Here is a 23,323-nt window from a genome sequence, read left to right as displayed (position 1 = left end):
TTTTAAAGCAGTATACATGTGTTCCCTGTTCAACTGGAGAAAGTCTGAGTTCAAATCTGGCTGCTGAAACCTGTCTTTAGGTGTGCTTCTTATGCGAGTAAAATGCAAATATTTGTAGTGTACTGCAGTTTAATAGTATACACATGTATCAAAAACCAAAATGCAAATCGGGATCCTCTTCTCAGTATTCTAAATTTAGATCTTCTTCACCCGACTGGCACAGCTTCCATGGATTTACAATACTTTCTTTATACCAGCCAAGGCTTCTGACTATGAGTGACCAGTTTGTTCTACATTGAAGCACTTGTCTTGAAATTTAAATATCATGACCTAGGTCTATCAAAAGTCACAAAATTTTCCTACAACTCCCAAGATCTACAATTACAGATTCTCTTTGGTTAATGTCTGCTTGGAAACTAAAATGGTGAAAAATTCACCACTTTCATTAAATGAAAGTTCAGACTGTCATGTCAACACATGACTCCAGAAGTTATGACTTGAAGAGAAACATTAAGTATTTCCGTAAACTCAGAGAGAAAAATACCCACAGCTGATGACCCTGACTGTGCACCCACTGCTGCACTTGTACAGGAAAAATGCATCTCAAGTCTCATGCAGACATATGAGATAAATCCTGCAGAAACAGAGCAGGGTTATACATGATGAAAGACAAAGCAAACTCCTTCAGCTTGGCTCCCAAAACACTGGGTTAGAGCCCAGACTTTGATGCTTCATGGTTAAGAAGTGAAAATGCTAAACAAACAAACAAACCAACCCCCTATAGATTAGCAGGACTGCTGTAAATTAACACATTTCAAACTGCTTGTAAGCAATGGGGTTCTTCCATGTTCCAAGCAAACTATACACAGAGTGGACAGAGTCCAAATTCACCCAGTTGCCAGCCTTCATCTTCACTGTTAACTTTAACTTAAAACAAAGGCTTCCTCTAGTATTTCTCAAAAGTTGATTTTTCTTTAAAAAAAAAATCGCTTTGTTCTCATTTTTTCCTCTCCCCACTCAAACCTTCTTAATGCTCCTGTGGTGGCACTAATAGGATTCCATTATCTGACACACAGTGAGTCATCACAAAGAAACAGAAAACCTTGCTTCCCTATGCAGGAGTCAAGTACCTGCTCCTTTGTAAGGTTTCAGCAAAAAGGTCTCTGTTCAACTTAATTCCTCTCTTTACTGCCATGATATAAAAATAGGGGTGCTTGAAAATGAGTATATAAATACAGGGTGGACAAACAGTCAACAAAAGTCACTTAAACAGAAAAGATATCGCTGGTTGCATTTTTCATTGCAAACTCCATACCAGTGGGTCAAAGGTTCAAGGACTATAGTAATTTTTTGAAACTTTCCAGCATATACTTTGAGATTGTCCTAGGCCTGAATCTGTGATTTGACTGAAAAAAGATGAGAACTGTGGACAATTTGGCTTTGCACTTGCACTGTAAAATGTATTTAAAGCTGAACACAGAAAGTGAAATTAGGCAAGAATTATTCAATTTAGAAATTACTTGTATAAACCCATTGAAATGCAAGCTCTGGAAAATGCAAACAAACTACATATAATTTTAACCATTATTGTACTAATAGGGTCAAATTCTAATCTCAGTGACCTGGGTCCATCTGCTTTGATCTCTTAAAGGATTGTACACATCTGCCTAAGAATGGACTCCATAATTATATGTTAGCTGTGAGCAAAATCAGTCACAGTGAAAACAAACACCTGTGCTGTTCTCAATTGATGGCTCACATATTCAAAAGTATTTTACATCTTTTAGTTTGGATTCTAAACTTCCTGCAAATTTGGAGTGATAGTGCTGAAGACAATGGGGATTTCTATTGTTGTAATGAAGGACAGAGTGTGTCCACAGAGATATATTTTTAATAAAATCTTCAAACAGTCATTTTAAGTGAATTTCACAATGTCTTTGCTCAGAAATGAGCTGTTCACTAACTGAAGGTAACAACCAAAAAGAAAAGTTAAGGGATAAAAAAAAAGGTTGAAACTGTAGGGACTGGGATATTTAATCATTGATAGCACTGACTGAATTGTAAAGAGGCTCAAAAGAAGGTGTATGTGAATGGAGATGTCAGATTAGCTTTCCTACTGGTTGGGATTTCAATAACCGACAGTAGATAAGATACAATTAGTATTCATATATTGAGGCCAGAGATTTGGAACCAGTTTTCAAAGTATTGTCTAGCCTTGAAAAAGTATGAGCTGCTTTATTAAAATTTTACAAAATATGTATTTTAATAAAATGCACTTCACTTCACAAGAGAAGGAAAAGCGCTAGATGATTGTCTTAATGTTTCAAACACCAGAAAACCAGCTGAGAAGCAAATGATTTTTGAGAGTCCTGGAAACTGCACGACTGATCTATCAAGACTTCCACTGTACTTGAAAGGTCCATGGGTCACAGCCGCAGGAAGTCACATTTTGAGACCCAGCTATGAAGTTATTCGAATGGCCTGAAGATATATCCCACATCAAATGGCTGACCTCCTGCACTTGCATACTGCAGGTCAGCTTACATTTTTTAGCCAGAGGCCCTTGCTGATTCCCTTTCATAATACCCTGGAACAAAGAAACACACTCTCAACTTTCTGGGAAGTCTCCGTGGGTTACCTAGAACTCAGCTTGGCAGAACCGAGCCCAGCAGCTCTTACAAACAAGTGCATCCCTTTCAAATGGAGGCAACAACAGGGTACATGCAAATGCTGCTTCCCAGCATTTCAGAGACTGCTCAAAACAATTTCTCCAAGTGGACTTTCTGACTGCCTTTAACAATTTCTGTCCCAAATTCTGCATCGCAAAAGCACTTCAGATTATTTGGCTTTGAAGAAGTAAAATTATGACCTGCATAAATACTTTCCTAAAAAGCTTTCAGGTCACTCTTAAGTCCTTTGCAGGGGGTCTAAAATGGTGTTACCAGCAGAACTTGCAGTTACACAGCCAGCTTTCTGCAGATAAACAATCTAATTGTAATATTTCAAAAAACTTTGCCACTAAATGTTGCATGCACCAGAGAATAAATCGATTAGAAACAATTAGTTAAATGTTAGAGCTTCATTTACTTTTCAAATTTCTTTGGTCTATTCAAAATGTTCACAACTGTGAAAAATGGTACTGAAATACATACATAAACTGTATGTTTATGCAACATATATCTGATGAAAAGTTATAGAATTAAAAAAAACTGAAAACCTATGGAACCACTAGAGCTACCTTCCACTTGTGCACTGTATCACTGCTGTATCAGTGTTTTAGCTACATTAATATGTGGGACAAAATTCTCCAGTCTAACATCCACAGAACTGAATACTTGCAGAGCACTGGATTCTACAACATACAAAAATATCATAAGTAATTAAAAACAGTTATTGAAATTATTACTCATTTATACTATTCATTAGTTTTCTCCTATATTAATTTCAGTTCACATTAAACAATGAAATTTTTGCCACTAAAATTAAAACATAATAACCTATGTGATTCTGTTAACCTCTGAAAACAGAGCAGCAAAATGTATCATCAAATACAGAAAATATGAATACATAAAGATCTCAAAGCTTCCAAAAGTCCACAGCCTGGCTGATTTTTTTGTATAGCAGAAAGAATAAACTTTAGATTTTTTTCTGTTTTTCTATTTTTGTTTGTTTGGAATGAGATTATGTAGTCTGTATCTAATATATTAAAGCTTCACAGTTTAGTATTCACATTTTAGGGCCATCTACACTCGTGCCTGAGTCAGATTTAAAGAAAAAAATATAAATAATAAGAGGGAGGGGTTTATCTATAGAGGCACTATCAACAAGAAAAAACAAAAAAGAAAATAAAAGCAACCAAGAAAGACACAAATCCAAAAGACCAGAGAACCTGTAAATACTAAAGTAGCATTTAGACAGAACTGATTTTTAGGGCATCAAAACATTGCCTCCTTAAGAGAAACAAAACCAATACAAAAGAAAATTATTTGTATTTAATTTTAACTTCATCTACTGTGCATGAAAATTAGGTCAATTGCTACAGAATTACAGAAACACTACAGCACGAAAAAGCTTGGCTTTCCTCTATTTAATATAAATGGACTCCTATGAAGATAAATTGAATTTTCTGTGAGTTTTTTACATTTATTTTTCTCTTACATAGGGCAGTAATGAACAAACCAAATTTGTCTCCTCTGGCTCTTAGCAAGGACACTGAGACACAGTGAAACTGCTACTGCTGAAGCACAGATATTTGTAACTGGGCTTTTATCCCCCTGGAAAACTTTTTGGTTCAACTTTTCAAAGTTATTTTTTTCAGTTTGGGATTGTTGCTTTTTCTTGTTGTTTTTGTTTTTTTCTTTTTCCAAAACTAAGTCAAAAAGTTGTTGCAGTTCACTTTGGAAGACCCTGAGGTCCCTGGGCTGCCTTGAGCCTCAGGGACCCCAGAGCACCTTCACAAAGATACAGTGGCTGATTTCAGAGATTTCATCCCCCTCTGAAGCACATCATCTCAACAGTGAAAAAGCACCAACTTCCATGACAGCAAAATAAAGCACAAGACAGGAGCCTCAGGTTCCCAGTAAGGAAAGACACTTGTCAAACACAGAGAAGGTAAAGAAACCCTGCAAGCATTGGGAAGAGTTTACACGTCAAGTCATTGACCCATCAGCATCATTTGTTTGGGAAGTGTTTGTTTTCCAAATGCTGCCTGAAAATATCAAGTTTTTATTATCAAAGGCTGAAATTCCATGAAAACAATTCCTTAGAAAACAGGTCACAAGTGTGCAGGCTTAGTGAAGATAATGCTGGTGGCACTGTAGTGCTGCTGGTAAACACCTTGTCGCTGAGGAGAGACTGCACCAGGCAGCTCCCAGAAAAGCAGTGCACTTCCTGCCACAGGGGCATCCTCCAGGGAGCACCCAGCAAGTCCCACCACTGCAACTGCTTGCATATATCAAATGAAAAAAAAAATTCTGATTATTTCGAGCCGTAAAATGAAAAAAAAAAAAAAAGGAAAAAAAAATCGGCCTGTGCTCAAATCTGTACTCACATCTAGGAAAAAGAAGGATTGAAAAGAACTCTCTGTATGTGTGTACACACTCACGTTAGCTATTAAAAATATGGGTGTGCTTAGCAGCTGAATAGACCTCTTCTATTTGGAGTATTTTTTAAATACAATTCCTGAAGCTTAGTCCACATCATTAATGCCGTGAAAAGTGAGGCTACTGTGTGGCTTCAAAGCATAATCTTTTTTCAGAAGAGTAGACATCTGCCACATTCATTTTACTGCAGAGGTTTTTATAGAAAGAAATTAAATAGGAGAGAGGCATGTAGGGGGAAGGGGTTTTTTTAATGTAGAGGAAAGAGTTCTGCCCTCACGTTAACATAATAGCCATCAGTAAAGGAGCACTGGGACAGGCAAGCTGGGCTTTGCTCTCCGCTTTGGTGGGTCAGCAGAGTGGTTTAGGTGCTGTGGCCAGGCTGCAGCCCTGGGAACCACCACTCTGCTCATCTCCTGCAGTGCCTCTGTGCCTCAAAAGTATGGGTTAGAGAAAGGTATTAGCCCAAAACATTTTTATTAACTAGTTTCATATGGGGATAAGTGGACCTGGGAGCAATTGCATGCATAGAGAGGCTGGTGATCTGAGAAGAATAATACACAGGTAACCAAGAGGTTTCACAGAGCTGCAGCTTTCTTGTCTGCTTCCTCAACAACCAGGACAAAGCACACGACTTCAGCTGCAATCTTCTGATCTTCCCTTTCTCATTGTCCCCTAGATACACCCTGAGTTGATCAGGCAGCCTGTTCACCATGCCAGAGCCTGAGGAGGGCTCAGCTGGGTGTCCCATTGCAGCCACAGCAGCTCTGGAACAGCAGAGGCAGCGTTAGGGCCTCATCCCTCTACCCTGCTGCCGGAAGGCACCTCCTGTGGATGTTACCAGGATTTAAATGCTTAGAATGTAGCTGTTACTTAGCCAAGGCAGATATATGCTTATCAAAGTATCTGACCTACTGTGCTTAGAGCCACTGACAGACTTCTATTGTTCTGCTGATTCCCAACTGACATGCAGGAGGGAAGACACTGCAGCTGCCCGTGCGTAAAAGGGGATTTTCTCAGGGATACACCAACAGACATCCTTCCACTGCTTTTCCCCACACTTCATTTGTCACTCAGCTCTATTGCACAAGTCTGCTGTACCTGGGGTTTCCAAAAACAACATTCCAGAAGACTGCATCATCCTGGACTAGAAAGCAAAAATGAATGCATGGTTTTCCTTAGCCATAAAATTCAATGTATATACACAAGAAGGTGATGATTATTGATTTCAGAATCATATAATATTATCACATACCTGAAAAACATGTGGAAAGGTAGAATCAAGGTTGCTTTTCAGGAGAGGAAACCGATACAGAAGTTCACCTTAAAATACTTTTAAAGTTACTGCAGGCCAGGAAAGGATGGGTTGCTCTCCATGACCAGGTAACCCCACCAGAAAACAACAGCAGCTGCAGTGAGGAAAGGGAGACACCTTAAACCTTTGGGAACAAAACCTAATGGGGTGAGACCAGCAAAGTACTAAACCTGATTGTTGTGGAGCCTCCACCACCACAAGGCTTCCAGAGAGTATGGATAAGCAGCAGCCAGGAAAAACATGAATACATTTGTGTCCTTTGAGGCTGATGGACAAACCAGATGTCTTCAACATAATAATGTTGCTACTCCACATCATCACAGCTTGGATTCACACTATTGCTTTCTGTCAGGTACCACATCTGAGACTGCCCAGGCTCACAAAGACACTTGCTAACCTGGAAATTCAACCTGCTGCAGCCAGCTGGGTCTCAGGGGAGGCAAGATAAAATTTTAATTGCTTTAAATGTTTTGATGTTAGCAAGGTATGTTTTAAAATACTCTTTCCAGGAGAAAGACATTTGCCAGTATGCTCTGACTATGATTTTTGTACAAAAACACAAACAAAAAAACCCAAATCCCTTGGATTATTTTGCCTCCTTGAGAAGAAGTTGCAGCTCAAGCATTTACCCGACAATAGATGATGTAATTCCTCTTATACCAACAATAAGATGTTGAGATTCAAAGTCAGCAACAACTTGATTGATAATGTTTGAAAGGCACAAAACTGACAGTGCAAATACTCTGAGTTCAGAAGGTTGAGGTAGAGAACAATAAATGGAAAAAAATAGAAAAAAAAATTGATCTGCACAAAAAGTTACAACACAATCACTGCTCCAGCTATAACACAGCAAAATGATGAGCTGAAGTATATCACTACCATGAAAATATTATCCCAAGTTAAGAAAAGAAGCCCTCGAAAGAAAACAAAATTTGTGTACTGAATTTCTTTACCATCCTACCTCCACAGTAAGGCTCAGATTTCCAGATCTTTTACTATGACTCTTACAGACAGATCTGCAAAACCATTGTGGGTTAGTTAAGTAGATTGAGACATATTGAAAAGTTGGTGCTCATTACATGATATTGAAATGACAAACTTTTGAAACAGAAAAAAAAAGAGATGTGCTTTTCTATTAGGACTCTCTCAAAGGAAGCATTAATATCCATTGATCTGCTTCACTATCACTTTCTCTGTTAAAATCTAGTGCCTGCACTAGACAAACATGCACCCCACTCTTTTAGTCAAGCAACACCCCTTTAATTTTCATTTCAGTCTTTTGCATCAAAACAAAAACTGCATCTTATTGTAACTAATATAATTTATTTATACTTGATATCATTTGAAAAAGTGATGACACACCAACAGCTCAAGCATGAAGCATTTTTAATTATTCAGATGAAGTGACAGATGATTATCAAGTTCATTTCCCTAATATTTAAATAATAACTAAAAAAATTGTTTGCTTTTAAAAAGCATATGAAACACAAAATAGAACTCTTTATTCTATCTTCTGTGGTTTGGAAGATACCTGGGGTGACAGGTCACACAGTCATAGAAACTTGAGCAACCAGTCCATCCCTCTGTGTGAAACATTTTCTGTGATGTATTGCTCATTTCTTGCCAACACTCTTACCAGTCACTGTTTTCATCACTTGCCTTGTGTTTATCCATCTAACTCATTACTCTCCTTGACAAGCCCTTTCTTGCTCAATAATTTTCTTCCCCCCCCGCTACCATCTACTAGTGACAAAAAAATTCTAAACATACAGTAAGTTGGGTTTTAATTACTCAGTCTGTTTTTCAAACATTTGCAGTTTACTCAGGTGTGCTGACACTAAATATATTTAAAAAAAAAACAAAATTCAAACATTTAGTGCAGTAATTCTGAAATTAGGCATCATGACCCAAATGGGGCCACCCACAGGAAGAAAATGCAGTGGAAAGAGAAATTCTTACCCAAAAAATTGGGTAAGAATCATCAATTCCAAGTAGGAAAACCTGGAAACTGCCTATTTCCCATAATCTTCATGGCCCAAATACCCATATCCTCCTTTTCAATGTGTGTGTTGGCTTCTTTCTTTCCAATCCTATTGGTTAACACTGGCCTGATAAAGCGAAACATTTTCACCAGGAAAACCCTAATGTCATGAGAGCTGGATCTAAAAAGTTCTTCTGAGGCCTGTTCAAACCTTTGACACATACTTTAGTTCGGTCAGGTCTCTTATCAATCCAAAAAGATTTTTTTCAAGTTTGCTTATTGGTTACAAAATTTAGCAATCATGCTGCTGCTTCAGTGGCATCATAGTAAGAACAGACTGTGGGGTTTTATTTTGGCAGAGAGGGACTGGGTGTGGAACTGATTTTGGTTAATAGAAGGATTTGGCTGGAAGCCTTTTGCTTTGGCTTTTTTCCAGGAGAAAAAAATGCCATTTGTGGTCTGACAACAGGGTTCCTCTTGACCAATTTGGCTCCTCCCATAAGCAACAATAAACCATGACTGCTTTATTGCCAGCCAAGTTCCAAGGAGTTTTTCTCCACCACCCATGAGTGGGAGATGACAGCAAGTCATGTGAGTGCAGGGGATTCAATCTACTGGAGACATGGTTTGGATTATCTAATTTGTAGATAAAAATTGAATTGCTATACAGGTGATAAAATAAAATTTTATGCAAATATTTATCCCCTATGAAATGGAAGATACTTAAAAACCTTTTAATGTGGCAGAACTGATGAGATTTTGGCTACAGAAAAACCAGTTTCTCAAGCTCCACAGATTCCAGAACTGTCTTTCTTGGAAATGTCAAAGATGTAGCACAGCACTAGCTTTCCTTTACTTCAGTCCTTGTAGCTAGGGTAAGTCACAGGTCAACAGAAGTCTGAAAAATTAAGTATTCATTGTAATATATGTCTATTATTAACCCCTCACCTTTAAGAATACAAATGCAAGTGAATTTCCAATTTAAGTAAACACTTCCTTTGATCTCCATGCAGACAGTGCCTGTTGCCTAGAATGAGAATTAATATTATCTAAGTGTAGAAGTTATACTGTGAAAATGCATTGAATAAGGGCTATCACTTGAGCATACCAGTTTGAAGCACCAGTTTGACAAGTTACAGAAAGAGGAAAGGACAAGCTTAAGCCAATGGACATTTCATGTTGGTCATTGGTTCTGAAATACCAGTTTGCACAAATTTCTATATCATTTGTCCACCGAGTTCACACACGTTGTGATCCATAAAACCTCTGGGAATGTAAGAAACAAGAAATCAAAAATAATCCCCACCTCCCCTAAAATCCATGAAAAAAGGGGCAAGAAAAGAAATTAAACATATTACTAAAACATTTTCTCTCAGAATGAATAGGAAAATAATGTTTAGAGACATATTCAAAATCATGTTACTTCTGCTACACTTCTTTTTTAAATGCTCTCTGTGACTGCTTAAGTTCCTTTGACAGAAATGCTTATTTCAACACTTACTGTATCAGACAAGAGAAATCCCTACATATGGTGAACCTTCCTCCTTTATAAGAAATTTAGTAGTGGACCTTAATACTGTGCCATTATTAAAAACATTGTGATTGTGCATTAAAAGGTCATGCTCATTTTCTAAGCTTTTCCTGTAGAAAACATACATTTCTACTATATCTGCACTGTAACTTGAGGGCTGCATTTGCTACAATTTTCTGAGCTGTGGGGCTATAATCTTCCTTTTTGTTTACTTGTCAACAATATTAATGCTTTCTATTTTCAGCACTTTACTCTTTTCCCAGTCTGAAGATATGTCAAGAGGCAAAAAAGCACACTTAGTACTTGAATATGTAATGCAGTTTCATTTTTAGGCATATTTTTCATTATTCAGAGGTTAAGAACTTATACTTTTTTTGATAAACATACCATCAGTATATGCTAACTAAATTATACATGGTGCACTTCTTACATTTAAATTGAAAATAAAATTTTCTATCAATAAGTGAATGGGCAGTAAAAATATTTTCCAACCATTGCTCTTGGAAAGAGTTTCCAAACTCTTTCCACATGATTTTTCCAATCCTTAAAGGACCCCGAAATGTGGTACTGCTAAGCCAAGTAATCACAAAAATGCTGAAGATAACTCTGACGAAGAATTCTGCTGTAGGGTGCAAAGAATACTGAAACCCATTAGTGTGATTGGTGGTTGTATCACTCTCTCTATAAGCCTGAAAATATTTCACATGAGCTGAGTTAAAAGTTTCATTAATCACTGTCAGCAACAGAAGCCAATTCCCATAACAGACTATTAATTTATGCTGTACTCCACTTTGTTCATGAATGTGGCATCTCATGACATTAGCAAGGAAAAAACCCACTAATTTAAGATCCAAGATTTTTGCTGTACTCCTTTACAATGTCACTATTTCACTATTGGCAATATAAGTCATAATTCATAAATGCCAGCAGTCCTTCCTTTGGCAAGTCCTCGTCTTTGCTAGATCTTTAATAAATAGGATTAAAACAAGTTGAACTCTTGGCAACATCTTTTGGAACTCTTGGAAATTTTAGCACTTCCCAATCAAAGGGTCCAGATATCTGACACACCATAATGCTTCAGGGCTACTTCTTGAACTGTGATACCTCACAGAACACGATACTGGCATTTGGTCACAATGTCTTTTTTTGATATGTAAGATTGACACTTACTGCAATTACCCTTTCTGCAAGATTCTGCTCCAGAGATGTGCAGCCTCTCAAATTACTGACAGCCCTGCCACAAACCTGACTTTGTTCTCTTAACCAACTACTCCCCATGGCATTTCATTAAAGGGACATTTTGACTGAAAGCAGTCTTGCCAAATACCTTTCTACTCATAAATTGGTTTGTCATTCCACTTCTGGCTGTCTTTGTTGAATGACATGCAGATTTGGGGGTAATCCAATTAACAAGTGAAGCAATTAATATCACAAACTATCTTCATGCTAACTTTGAGATAAAGGGTTAAGCATTTCCCAGTGACATGAGATCTAAACAACATATTAACACTTCTTACATTTATACAGCCTCTTCCACCACACCTTTCTCAGCATCATCAAAAACTGTGAGTTGTTGCCAGTCATTGTTTCTCTTGGAATCCCCCTGGGAACTCAACAGGATTTTTTGCATCTACACTCAGCTCAAAACTTATTTGTATGGAAGACAGAGAGACCACCCTCATCTGCCTTAAAATGAAGCATTGGTTTAACAAGTCACAGAAAGAAGGAAGGACCAGCTTAAGACAATGGACCTTAATTTTTATCTTTTCTGCTGGTGATCAGTTCTGAAATACCAGTTGCACAAACTTCTACCACATTTTGAAATATTACACTTCATCTCTTGAGAAGAGTAATATTTCAAAATTAGAGTAAAGGATATTATGTAGACATCTTGCCTGAGTTCATTATCAGTCCAGTGTGTTTAATATAAGAATTCCTCTATATTCTGAAAGAATGGTCCAAACAACAAAGTAAGTTTCCTCCCACTGACTTTTCTGGAAGCCAAAGTCAAGTAAAATATTAGTTGTGATAATTTTACAAAAGAAAGATTTTTGATTATTGAAATGTCTTCCCAGGGCAATTTTGTGCTTTCCTTGCTGCTATGATAAGCATCAGGGGAGAAAAAAAAATTCAGCTCCTTACAGAGGAGAAACTGTGTCATACCCACCTTTTAAAAGTGAGTCTTCCAGGATCAAAGCAGAACACAGTAAAAGCTTTAGAAAAACTGTGCTGTTTTACATCAGGGCTGAATTTAGCTCCACATCTTTGGCTAAGACTTTAAAAGGTGGCAAAAGAGAATGAAAAACAAGGACAACACAAGGTCACTATGATGGAATGAAAATAACTGTTGAAAATTTGCTTTTTGTTTTTCCTTCAAACATTCAAAAATTGTTGTTTAGTTAGTCAAAATGCCAATTTTACCTATATGGTAAGAAACAAGGAGTATAAGGAGGTAGTGGCTCAACAGAACTGTGTGTTTGAGCAGAGGCTGAAGAATAAACTCTCAAGTAAATCAGCAAAACAAAAGGAATCATTAAAACAGCTGATTGCCCTAACTGTGGCTCCACTCACTTCTGCCCTAGATAATCATTCTAGATGTGTTATTTTCCATTTGTCCCAGCTGGCATTCAGTGTGTTTGGATGGTTAATTTATATAATTTAATTTATATTAAAGATACTTTGGGAGACAGCTTATTTCTACCAGAAAACCCAACCTCTATGGTATCGGCAGCATACAAAACAAATTACTGCATCCCAGGATATGGACTTACGCTTGACCACTTGATGCCAGTTGACACACTTGTTAAAGTACTCAGTAGGTCTCCAATGACCTATTGTATGTCCTGAAAGGCATTCCTGCTGACAATCAGCCTGGATTTCATCCCACTGCCAAAAGGGATGGGCAAAGTAAGGTTTATTTACCAGAGAGATGTTCTCTCACTTTCACACGTTCCTAGAACAAATAGCATATCTGTACTTTTTAACATTAAATATTTAGACTTGACTATTTCCTTTTATTCCAATGAATTTCCATTCAGGCCTGGAAATGCCAAACCCCAGCTTGGTCTCATGAACAGCTGTGAGTGGGATCAGAAGTGACACTGCTTGAAACCTCACAAAGGCAGAAAAACACTTTTCTGAGATTTGCAGTTCGGTAGTTTCATATTAACAAAACTTGAAAAAGCACCCATGAGTGTAAGTGTCAGCCCAGCTGAGAAAAGCACCACAACACCCCATCAAAATCCAAATAAAACAAGTCTCTTACTGAATGTCCTGTTAGCAGAGCTAAAGGGAAGCCTCAGACTGGTTGTGAAAATTTCTGTCCTGCTAAACTTCAAGCTTCCTTATAAGCTTTTCAACACTTACAAGAATATTATTAAAAACAAAGACAGAGAAGAATTGTTATTCTTGGATTATTTGGAAATAAATACCAGTCAAGATTATGTTGATTTATCCAGACTATCCTTACAGATCCCTGCTAATGCAATATCCCTCACTTTGAAATCTAGTTGCAAAGAGTAATACTCATCTTAAACTATCCAGAGGTCCTCAATCTTTTTCTAGTCATCCTCTTCCTTCTACTGCAAAATGAGGTCTAAAAAGCACAGTACTACTCTTCAGCTCTAGATTATATGAACTGCAAAAGTGCTTGAAAGCTGTTCCCAAGACTCTTGTGGGGTCTTCATACCTGTAGTGCCTTCATCACTGTAAAGCACTGTAAGACTCCTGTAAAATGGCAAGTGAGGGTGGAACTTGTAGAGGCATTTATGTGTGTGACTACATCACAACTTTCCTCTGTATTTCTTTGTGCAATTGCTTCTAATATGCATATTCTAGGTTTAACTGCATACAGGTAATTGCCCACTGCACTGGCCTTGTGGCTGTGCATTTCAACGGGTTATGCCTCCAGAAAAAGTAATCTTTTTATAAAGGAGTCCCACCCTGAAGAAACAGTAAAGAAATCAAATACACTCTGAGTTGCAGAACACTTGGCACCAATATATGTAAAAGAAGAATGAACTCCAGTTCACTTGCAGACAAATCCTACTGCCTTGGCACAGTTAGTCTGACAGCTAGAGCAGTACCACGACAGAGCATAAATCAGATCTTAATCATTTCATCCCTTTTTTCGGAGGAGCACAGCTGGTAGGATCAGAGCACACCAACTGGGACATGCCATTTGATCACTTCTATTTCCTAAAGCTTGAGGTTTAAAGGGAACCTTAGACCATTGGCTGCATCTGAGTGAGCAAATTCTTTAACACTGAGGCCAACCAAGGAAGAGCAGCCCCTCTACACACTATTGACTGTCCTGCCCTCTGGAACAGGAGGGCCATGGCCAAAGTGCTTGCTGGTAATGGCTCCTGTGCCACCTCCAGACCTTGTGGATGAACCATGAACCAAGGGCATTTTAACACAGGAGAGAAAGTCACGTACCAGTACCCAAACAACAGCACAGGAATAGCCTCCAAGAATCTCTTCCCAATTACCATGTGCCATTATATTTCACACAGTTACCACAAAACTGGATATATCAACCAGAAACCAGAAAATATAAATACCTAAATTTAAAAATCTAATAGTTTCTCCTTTCACTTTGCTGATTGAGGTCTTTAAGGTAGTTACAGCACAGCATTTTATTCAGCATTAAATACTATAGGCTCCTCGATGTTCAGTATCTTTTAGGATACAGAACCCTGAAAGTACCAACTTGTCATCAGCCCAACCAATACTCAGTATCTAGAGAAAAAAAATCATCTTCCATTCACAATATGCCATTTAAAAAAATATATTTCCCTTTCTACCACAGTGTATTGGAATGTATATTTAATTGTTCCCACTCTCTGACCACTGCACAGGATTCACAGCTAGGAGGGAATAGCAGAGCTTAATGATGAAGCATCAGAAATTATACCTAATAATCTAATAATTTTTGCTCTGTCTTCAGAGAGAAACAACCAACAAACTAACACCAATCTTCCATTATTTTGCCCAGGATATATCAGGATATATATCAGGATATATAATCCTGAGCACTGACAGAATATTAATCAATTTCCTGACTTCCAAAATTCTGTCAATATTCCCATATATAAGCATATCCTATTTTGGGGATCTCCTTTATGCTGAACAAAGACAAAAATACCACTGCTTTTGTGTGTACCACACAACCAATGGTTTTTCCTCGTCTCTGTCCAGTAACACAACTATGCTACAGTGTTGCTCTTCATAAAAAAAAAAAAATACATTTCTAACTTTATTATTGTCCTTTCACATGGCTTTATCCTGGATGCTTTAGTGGCTGTTATCAACTTTCCACACTTCATAACTTCTGAACTATATCAATTGTTGTTAGTGTCCCTTTTCCTATTCATTATAAATTGCTTTTTTTATTTCTAATCTCTGCTTTCACTTCAACACTGAGCTAGAAAAGGCTTTTAGGCTTTTTTCTTGGCTGTAGAGTCGTGGATTTTTGGACTATCTAGTGTACCTGTACTTTACAAGAACCTTCAATTTTCAGCCACACTTCTCACGCTCTTATGTCTCTGTGGAAATTATATCACATTCTTCCCCTTTTTGCTGTACACAAAGTTGGCTACAGGTTTTAACAGTTTTCCTTACAGAGTAATTTCTTATGGATAAATAGCTTCAGGCTTGGAGTGGTTGCTCTGCAGATGTTATTTTCATACTCTCAGAATAACCTGTCTGGTACCTCTAGTTCCTGTCACCCACCTCCAGTGCTAGCAGGGTCACCAGCTCAGTGTCTCATCACCCTCTGCAGCAGAACTGATTTACTGCCAAGCCGTCACAAAATCCTGCTGAAAAAATCCCTGCCTAAGATCAGGGTAACACAGGACTGTCTGTAAGCACATTTACATGTGGCAAGATTCCGTTAATGTCCCACCTTTAAAATAAAACAAATCATGCTCATGTCAAACAAATCACTGATCAAGAGCAGACTCTTTCTGCACTGTTGATATTTATGAGACACCACAGAATCACAGAATGGTCTGGGTTGGAAGGGACATGGAATCATCACAGTGTCAGAGAATGGCTGGGGAGGTCGGGGTCTTAAGGTCCATTTGGTTCCAACCCTGTGTCATGGGCAGGGAATATCCAGCAATGTAATCTCTAAATACAAGTTAGAGAAAAGCCCAAAAGAAAATTGTGTTCTCTGCACCTTGGGATGTGTTATGTTTCCAAACATCTCCTCTCACTGCAAGAAAACAGATTCTGCTTGGGAGCACCTGTGAGCAGCAGTGTTGATGGAGAGCACCCTGAAATCCAGATCTGAATTTAAAATCCTGAGACCTTCAATTTTAAAGTCACTTAGAGGAAAATGGACAATTATTGATTTTATGAGGCCCTTGGGAAAAGTTCAGAAAGTGTGAGGTTATATTTGAAAATTGTTTGCAAACAAAAAAGGTGCCTTAAATTGCCTCTTCAGTTCACAGAAATAATAGGGTTCAGCAGAGTTAGGATGCTACAAGTTTTCAAAGTGTCACTGAAAAAAATAATGGAAAATGCTCAAAATGTTGGTACATCCTTGTAGCTAAGAGTGTGGTATATGACTATTGTCACTTCTATGCACTAATTACAGAGAATGGAAAAGGGCAACATTAAATAAAAAACAGATGGGGAAATGTCATCCAGTTAATTCAATTCTGTTTCCTTCTAATTCACAGGAAACATTTTATTTCTGGGTCACAATGGTTAGTGCTACAGCACATTTTATATGCTGGGAGTTTTTACAGCAGAGGGAGTTCTTACATTACATCTTTTCCTGACATTTCTGACACAGATTTTCTTTCCCCTATAGAAGATGTGTAGCATACACACACAAGCCTAGCAAAGCAGGATAACTTTATTGACTTTTCAACTCAGAAAGTGCCAGGTTTGCAGGTGCATGTTCATGACTGTGTTGCTCTTACATCCATCACGAGCACTCAATGAGGGAGAGGAGCAACATATTTAGTACAGAATCACATCACTAAAATCTGGTTTAGATTCACAAGGGGAGCAACTAAAAAGTGCTCAGCAGCCAAGTATCCTGTACCCCTCATCTTCTGACTCTTGGACTTGACCTAGATAACTTCATCTTATTATCTTACTTTGGATGACATCAGCTCACAGCTTTGTAAATCAAAGACATGTAAAATTACCAAAAAGCCCATATTTTGTGTATAGCATACCCAAATCTTTCAACTTTGCTTAAATCTCACAGCTGATTACAGGACTCAAAGCTGTAGTGACACTGGGAGGGACAATCCATGCACAACCATCCCTTCACCACATTAATACAGAGCATCAACCTCTGCTGCTCCACCAGTAAGTCTGCTTTGTTTTACTCCCAATTTACTGAACTATCTACCAAAAAGGAACAGGAGAGATGAGGAGTCCAACCCATTTTTCATCCCACGTAGTGCTACCGTTCTCTCAGCTGGACAATGTGCCAAGTGTCAGATGTGATGGGAAAGGTGAGTCAAGTTCCAGCCTTCCCTGCAGCTTGCACAGACCCCTGTACACCTTGCCCTGCTCTGGGCCTGATGGTCCTGACTTTTTTGGACCACTTGCATTTATGTGTTGCTGTGTCAAGCTGATAAGGGCTTCCCAAGAGAGTGAGAGACAGAAAAGGCAAATAGGGATTTACAAAAGTCAGGAACTTGGCCTAAATTAAACAGAATCTCACAGGTCAAGTAAGAGACTAGAGTTAGGCTTGGCAACCTTATCCCTGGTGAATCTGAAAAATCTGTTGCAAAAATAAAAGGACAGATTTAAGTTGAGGATTTCTTTTTTTTCCTGCCCAATAAAGTTATTGATATCATATATGTATATGTTTTAACAAGGTAAAAGATATGTTGAAATGCAGACATTGACTTTCATTCAGTTCAGAAGATTCATCCAGTTGCCTCCAGAAAATTAACACAATATTAGCCTTTTCAATTTAGCAAAAGTAGAAGAGTGATAAAGAATTTCTTCAGTGTCAGAAACTCTGGTTTACATGTGTGTACAAGGAAAAGAGAATAAAAATGCAGCTAAAACAACATCATTATTACCACTGTAATTAATGACAATAGTCATTTTAGAGCACTGTTCCAGAACCTGAGAATTCACACACCATTTACAATCATTAAGGAGTGGAGGGTAATAAGACACCTGCTGGAGTTAAGTAGTGGGAAAGGACATGCACCTGACCAGGACAGACAACATCTCTGTGGAAGCAGCAAAAGGAGATAACTTTTCAATCAAATTTGCATCCTCTTGTATTCTAACCAGTGTGAGCCACCTTCCTGTCAAAAATGAACTGATGGGAGAGAAAGGGCTTTACTAGGCTGTATGCAGCAAATACTAAATTTTCTCAGCCTGCCCCTAGAGAATTATAAAACAAAACTTATTTGGGGAGTTTTATAGGGTATTTTTAGTTTCGTATATTCCTTAGGAAAAAATAAACACTTATGTGATAGGAATTGAGATGCTGAGTTCAAAATACCCCAGGCCAGAAGTCCTGTTAAGAACTACCAACAAGAGAAAATATTTGAAACTATTTTGAGCCCACTAGCTTCCCTATTTTATTTCTCCAAAACATTTCATTCCTTCTGTCCTCAAGCTTTATAGATTCTGGCTTTGGATCAAGCACAGCAGAATTGCAGATCTACTACCTTATGATCCCATAAAAAAATCAACCTCCAAGACCCCTCCAAAATGACTTGCTCACTCTCCAAATTCCCTTTTCGATAGCAAAAGTAGATTATATTTAGCCTAGGCTCCATTAAAAATTGCCTGTCTTTAAACAAGGTGCTGGTTTTTATTCTTTCTGTCTTCAGTTATATAAGACTTCACTGCTGTCTTCACTATGATAACACTCCAACAGTCTAAAAAATACATTTCAGGTGTTCAACATGAAGGAGGTTGTGTGAGTTTAACCTTCCTTGGGATCCTTGTGAGCTTTTTGTATTTAATACTTGTTTTATCTGAAGCCTGTGGAGGTTCTAAAATATTAGAAGACACACTTTCTGAGAACTACCTTTCTAGTAGCCTGAAGATATAGCCTTGATGTTGGGCAACAAAGTTATTCTCTGTAATCCCCTTGATGTTGTAAATGAAAAAGAGGATGGAGCTAACATCATCTGAACTTTGGGCAAACCATTTGCTCAAAAGCACCATCAAAGAACCAAGCCCTGCCAAAAAGAGGGGGGAAAAAAAAACTTAAAAAAAAATTCCCAAAGCATACACAAAATGAAATTGGTGCAAATTAACTTCATTGTATTTGGAGACCCATACAAAACAAAACCCACCACAGTCTATAAAGGAAAGTCAGAGAAGACAAGGATTGAAGTTGTAGCTTCACAGTAGCTATCTTTTAACAGCTTTCCTTTTTCCAACACTTTAACCTAAAAAAAACTTCCCATTGTTATGCCCCTATTCAACCTCCATTCGAAGTCATTCACTATGCATTAATTACCACTTTCTTCAATGCACCGGGAAGCTCCCAAACATGCTCCTGTTTTCAAAGAGGCACACTTCCATGGCTCAGCTTTTTATATGCAGAGCCTGCTGAATTTTTTTCCTCTGCAGACTTTGAGATTCCCCTAAATTTTGCATACTGTAACTGTTCAGAAAGGGAGGGGTGAAAAGACAAAAGGCAGATTTCATGCTTCCAGAACAGTTGTTTGCATCTCTTTCGTTTTTCTTTCCAGCTGTGAGAGGCAGCAGAAGGTTCTTTAGCAGGTGTCCTGCCTGCCCTATGGTAATTTTTAACTTTCCTTCACTTACTTTTATGTCTGTTGCATTTGTAGAGGTATTTTCTCCCCTCCTGCTTTATTGCTGTTTTTCCTATTTTTTTTTTTTTGCCTTTAAAAAATATCTGAATTTCCCCTATTATGTCATTCTGTTCAGCTCTGAACTCAAATTATAAAAGTGAGCAAGGGATAAATGTTCAGAAGTCCCAATATATAAATCAAATCTCAGCTGTTTCCTATTCATTCCACAGACTTTCATCACTGCTAAACCACACAAGGGCTGCACAGACACAACTGACAACATGACAGACAAAACCATCTCTGATATCAAGCCCCAGCATCCACACCTTAACCTTAAATCATATAACCTCTCTCCTGTTAGCCTGTCCCAGTCTCTGCGTAGCAGTTGTTGCAAGGACTCCCCTGGGCTTAACGTGTCAATGAAAATAAGCACTCACATGCTTAAGTAAGTCTTTGCAAGGTTTTACAAAAAAGCAGTTATTATTTAAATGATCAAAAGTATTTTTTTTAAGTAAAATAAGTATTTTCCAGGGACAAGCTGGTTTTGACTCCCTGTACTGATTTTAACTTTATTTGCAAAGCCTCTACCCTTATGACAAAAAAAGATAAAGGAAATGGGAGACAATTAAATGAATCACAGAATTATGAACCTTTTGTAGAAATTCAAACACCTCCATGAAAGGGAGTTGTTTTTAGATTTGAAAGAAGAAACTCATTGCAAAGCGCAGGCCTACATGTTTTTGGTACAATATTCTCCATTCTTAGAGTGCAAACAGACAATGATCATGAACACTCAAAATGCATTTTGATAAAAACCCCGCAGAATTTTTTGTAGACTGATTCTGCACATTTTATTCTGTAAGCCGAACAACAACAGAAGATTTGAAGCTAAAAAAGAAGGACTGCTACTGATGTTGTCATGGCTAAAAGGTCGCTGTCATCTGCACAGCGTTATGGTCATGGTAGTTTGAATAATCACATCCAGTGCAAAAGCTCCTCATCCTGTACAAAAGGCCTCCTTCACTGAAAGTCACACAGGCGATTTTTTACAGATATTGATGCATTTTAATAATTCTCAACATTGCTGCTACAGACAGTAAGTATTGTAAGAATAACATAACTTCTATTTAAATGATTGCAAGGTAATACCAAGAATTATCTTATTTGACTATGTATTTTTTTTCAATATAAAAATAAGTCTTATATAGTATAGTGTCTTTGCAACAAAAATATTTTCTTTCACAGGGTAAGATTTTAAAAGGTACCTTCCTGCCATTTAAAGGGAAAATTTAAAGAAAAATTAAAATTAAAAAATGGAGAAAGTAAAAAGGTCAACGTTTTTAGCTGTTTATCTGTGGGACTAATAATTTAAAAATCACATCAAGTTTCTAGTTTATTTTTGCAACATTTTACAATGGCAACCTGCTGCTTAAAGAAATGTTTCCTACCTTTTTCCTGCGGTGAAAGTAGCATCCAAGAAATAATAAATCAGGAAGCAAGTGGCAAGAGAGGTCTCATAAGAGAAAAGTTGTCTTTCTCCTGAAGGGGAGGTAAAAAAAAAAATGAAGAAAAAAAGGAAAGCTCTAGTTTAATCAATACAGTTCAAGTGCAAAGAATGATCCATAGAAGAAAGCATTTCTATTATGGAAAGACAACAATTTTTATTTACTTATTTTTAATGCATCCTGATAGGAATATGGGAACAATTATTTCTTTGTTGTCTCACATATTATTTTTATAGTAGTTGAAATAGACATATTTCTGAAATTGCTTTTATACATTTTCATAAATAATTTAAGTGCATATCGAAATTTAAACCCCAGCCCTTGTACAGAAATATACTGGAGAATGCCTTATCCTTCTCTGCTTTTTTAAAGTATTCCCAAAAGTTTTCACATTGTTTCCCCTGCTACAAAAGTGTGCTCACACTGAGTAAGGGGTATAGATTTAGAGTGAGCACAGCTGAGATGACACAGTGCCCGTGTCCTTAGGGCCCTCCTGCAGGCTCCGAGCACCGGATGAACGCAGGGACATCCCTCTGACTGCAGCTGCCCACGAGCACCTGTGAGAGCTGCAGGGCTAATCCCTTAAACACAGTTCAATGTACAGGTCATGGCTTGCAAAATCACAATCTAGCTCCGTATCTCCTTCTATCAGACTACACAAATGATATTTTATGGTGAGCCCAACAGATTCGAAATTGCAACCAGGACAGGCTCTCTGTTTCACAATTACAGAGAGCTGAACACAATAGCTTTCTGATTCACAGCCCAGGATTTCTGGGTGCTACAGGAACATAATCTGTATTTCATAATTCTAGGATGTCTTCCATGTCTGAGGAAATCCCTCAGCTGCTGATTGACACACAGTCAACAGGACAGGATCCACTATATGATCTAACTTCTCATATCTGGTCTCTCAGCATTATGAATTGACAGATAATTTGTAGTGACTTAGAGGGATCTGGATCTGTGGTTTTACATGGTGTGGTTATTCTGACACACCCATTGCCTGGGAATGCCATGATGAACATGAACGACTGAGCATGAGAGGGAAGAAACCCATGCAGTTACACCATGGGACTTTTTATGCCATTTGCTGTTGCATATTCCCATAATATCTCAACCCTAAATAAAAATTTGCTTACAAGAAACCCTGCCTAGGCTTCTGAGTATCAGTAAACCATTCAATTTTATCACAGTTTCTGAATGGCTGACATTCTTCTACAGCCATGACTGTGAAAAACAAAAATTTCACCCTCCACTTTAGAATGGGGTCAAGTTTTCCAGAAAAAGCTTGAAAACCCAGTCATGCCCACAGACTATAATCCAAGTAGAGAGAAAAAGACCATAAACTAAAAGTATAAACTATTTTAAGCCATCAGAGAGATACAGAATCCCACTGAAGGATACTTTAACCCTTGGACTTGGCAGTCCTGTAGGCAGCTGTGACCCAAAACCAGGAGGGGGAACTGAGGTGATTTCTGGTTGTGGGGTAGACACACACAGCAGACCATAAATGTCCCCTAAGACATATGTTAAAAGTAATATCTTGATTTCCTGTAGTCCCAGAGCTCCTGCACAGGGCCAGGAGTTGGACTCAATGATCCTGATGGGTCCCTTCCAACTCTGCATATTCTGTGATTCCAAGGACAAAGCTGGGTGCACACACTGAAGGCATCAGCATGGAATGTTTAAAGGGACAACAAAGAACAGGTAAACTAAAAAGTCAATCATGCAAATTACATGAAGCCCAAACACCCTGTTTTCCACCCTCATTTTAACTGCAGTGTTTTTCTGACAGTTTGCAGTTAGTCCTGAAGCGCTTTTCAAGTCAAGAAAACATGTAAGCAGAAGCAATTTATTCTATTTAATTTCTTAAACCAAACAAAACAAGAATGCATTCCTATTATAAAGACAAAGCATGCATTCAAAAAATAAGTGTGTGGAAACCCTTCTTAAGAGAAACAAGACAATATGTACAAACAAAAGGTCTTCTGGCAGCCTTTTGCTATTATTTTCCACTAATGTACACTTCCAGAAATTATAGAGGGCCACAGAATGCACTCCAGGCTGCACGGCCCAAATGCCTTTCATGAAGAGGTATCAAAGGGCCTATTAATATTGAACATTTAAC

General features: G+C 37.9%; 1 protein-coding gene across 1 annotated transcript in view; it reads right to left on the bottom strand.

The window, feature by feature from the left end:
* LOC120504350 overlaps window positions 1–23,323 on the bottom strand; it is a 268,038-nt gene that overhangs the window by 133,280 nt on the left and 111,435 nt on the right. The window contains exon 3 of the mRNA XM_039713763.1: window positions 21,136–21,226. Within this exon, the coding sequence (XP_039569697.1) occupies window positions 21,136–21,226 (91 nt within the window). The remainder of the gene's footprint in view (window positions 1–21,135; window positions 21,227–23,323) is intronic.

Source organism: Passer montanus, unplaced genomic scaffold (genome assembly GCF_014805655.1).
Source record: "Passer montanus isolate IOZ18808 unplaced genomic scaffold, ASM1480565v1 scaffold29, whole genome shotgun sequence".
Taxonomy (NCBI): Eukaryota; Metazoa; Chordata; class Aves; order Passeriformes; family Passeridae; genus Passer; species Passer montanus.
This window is presented reverse-complemented; position numbering and strand designations above follow the sequence as displayed.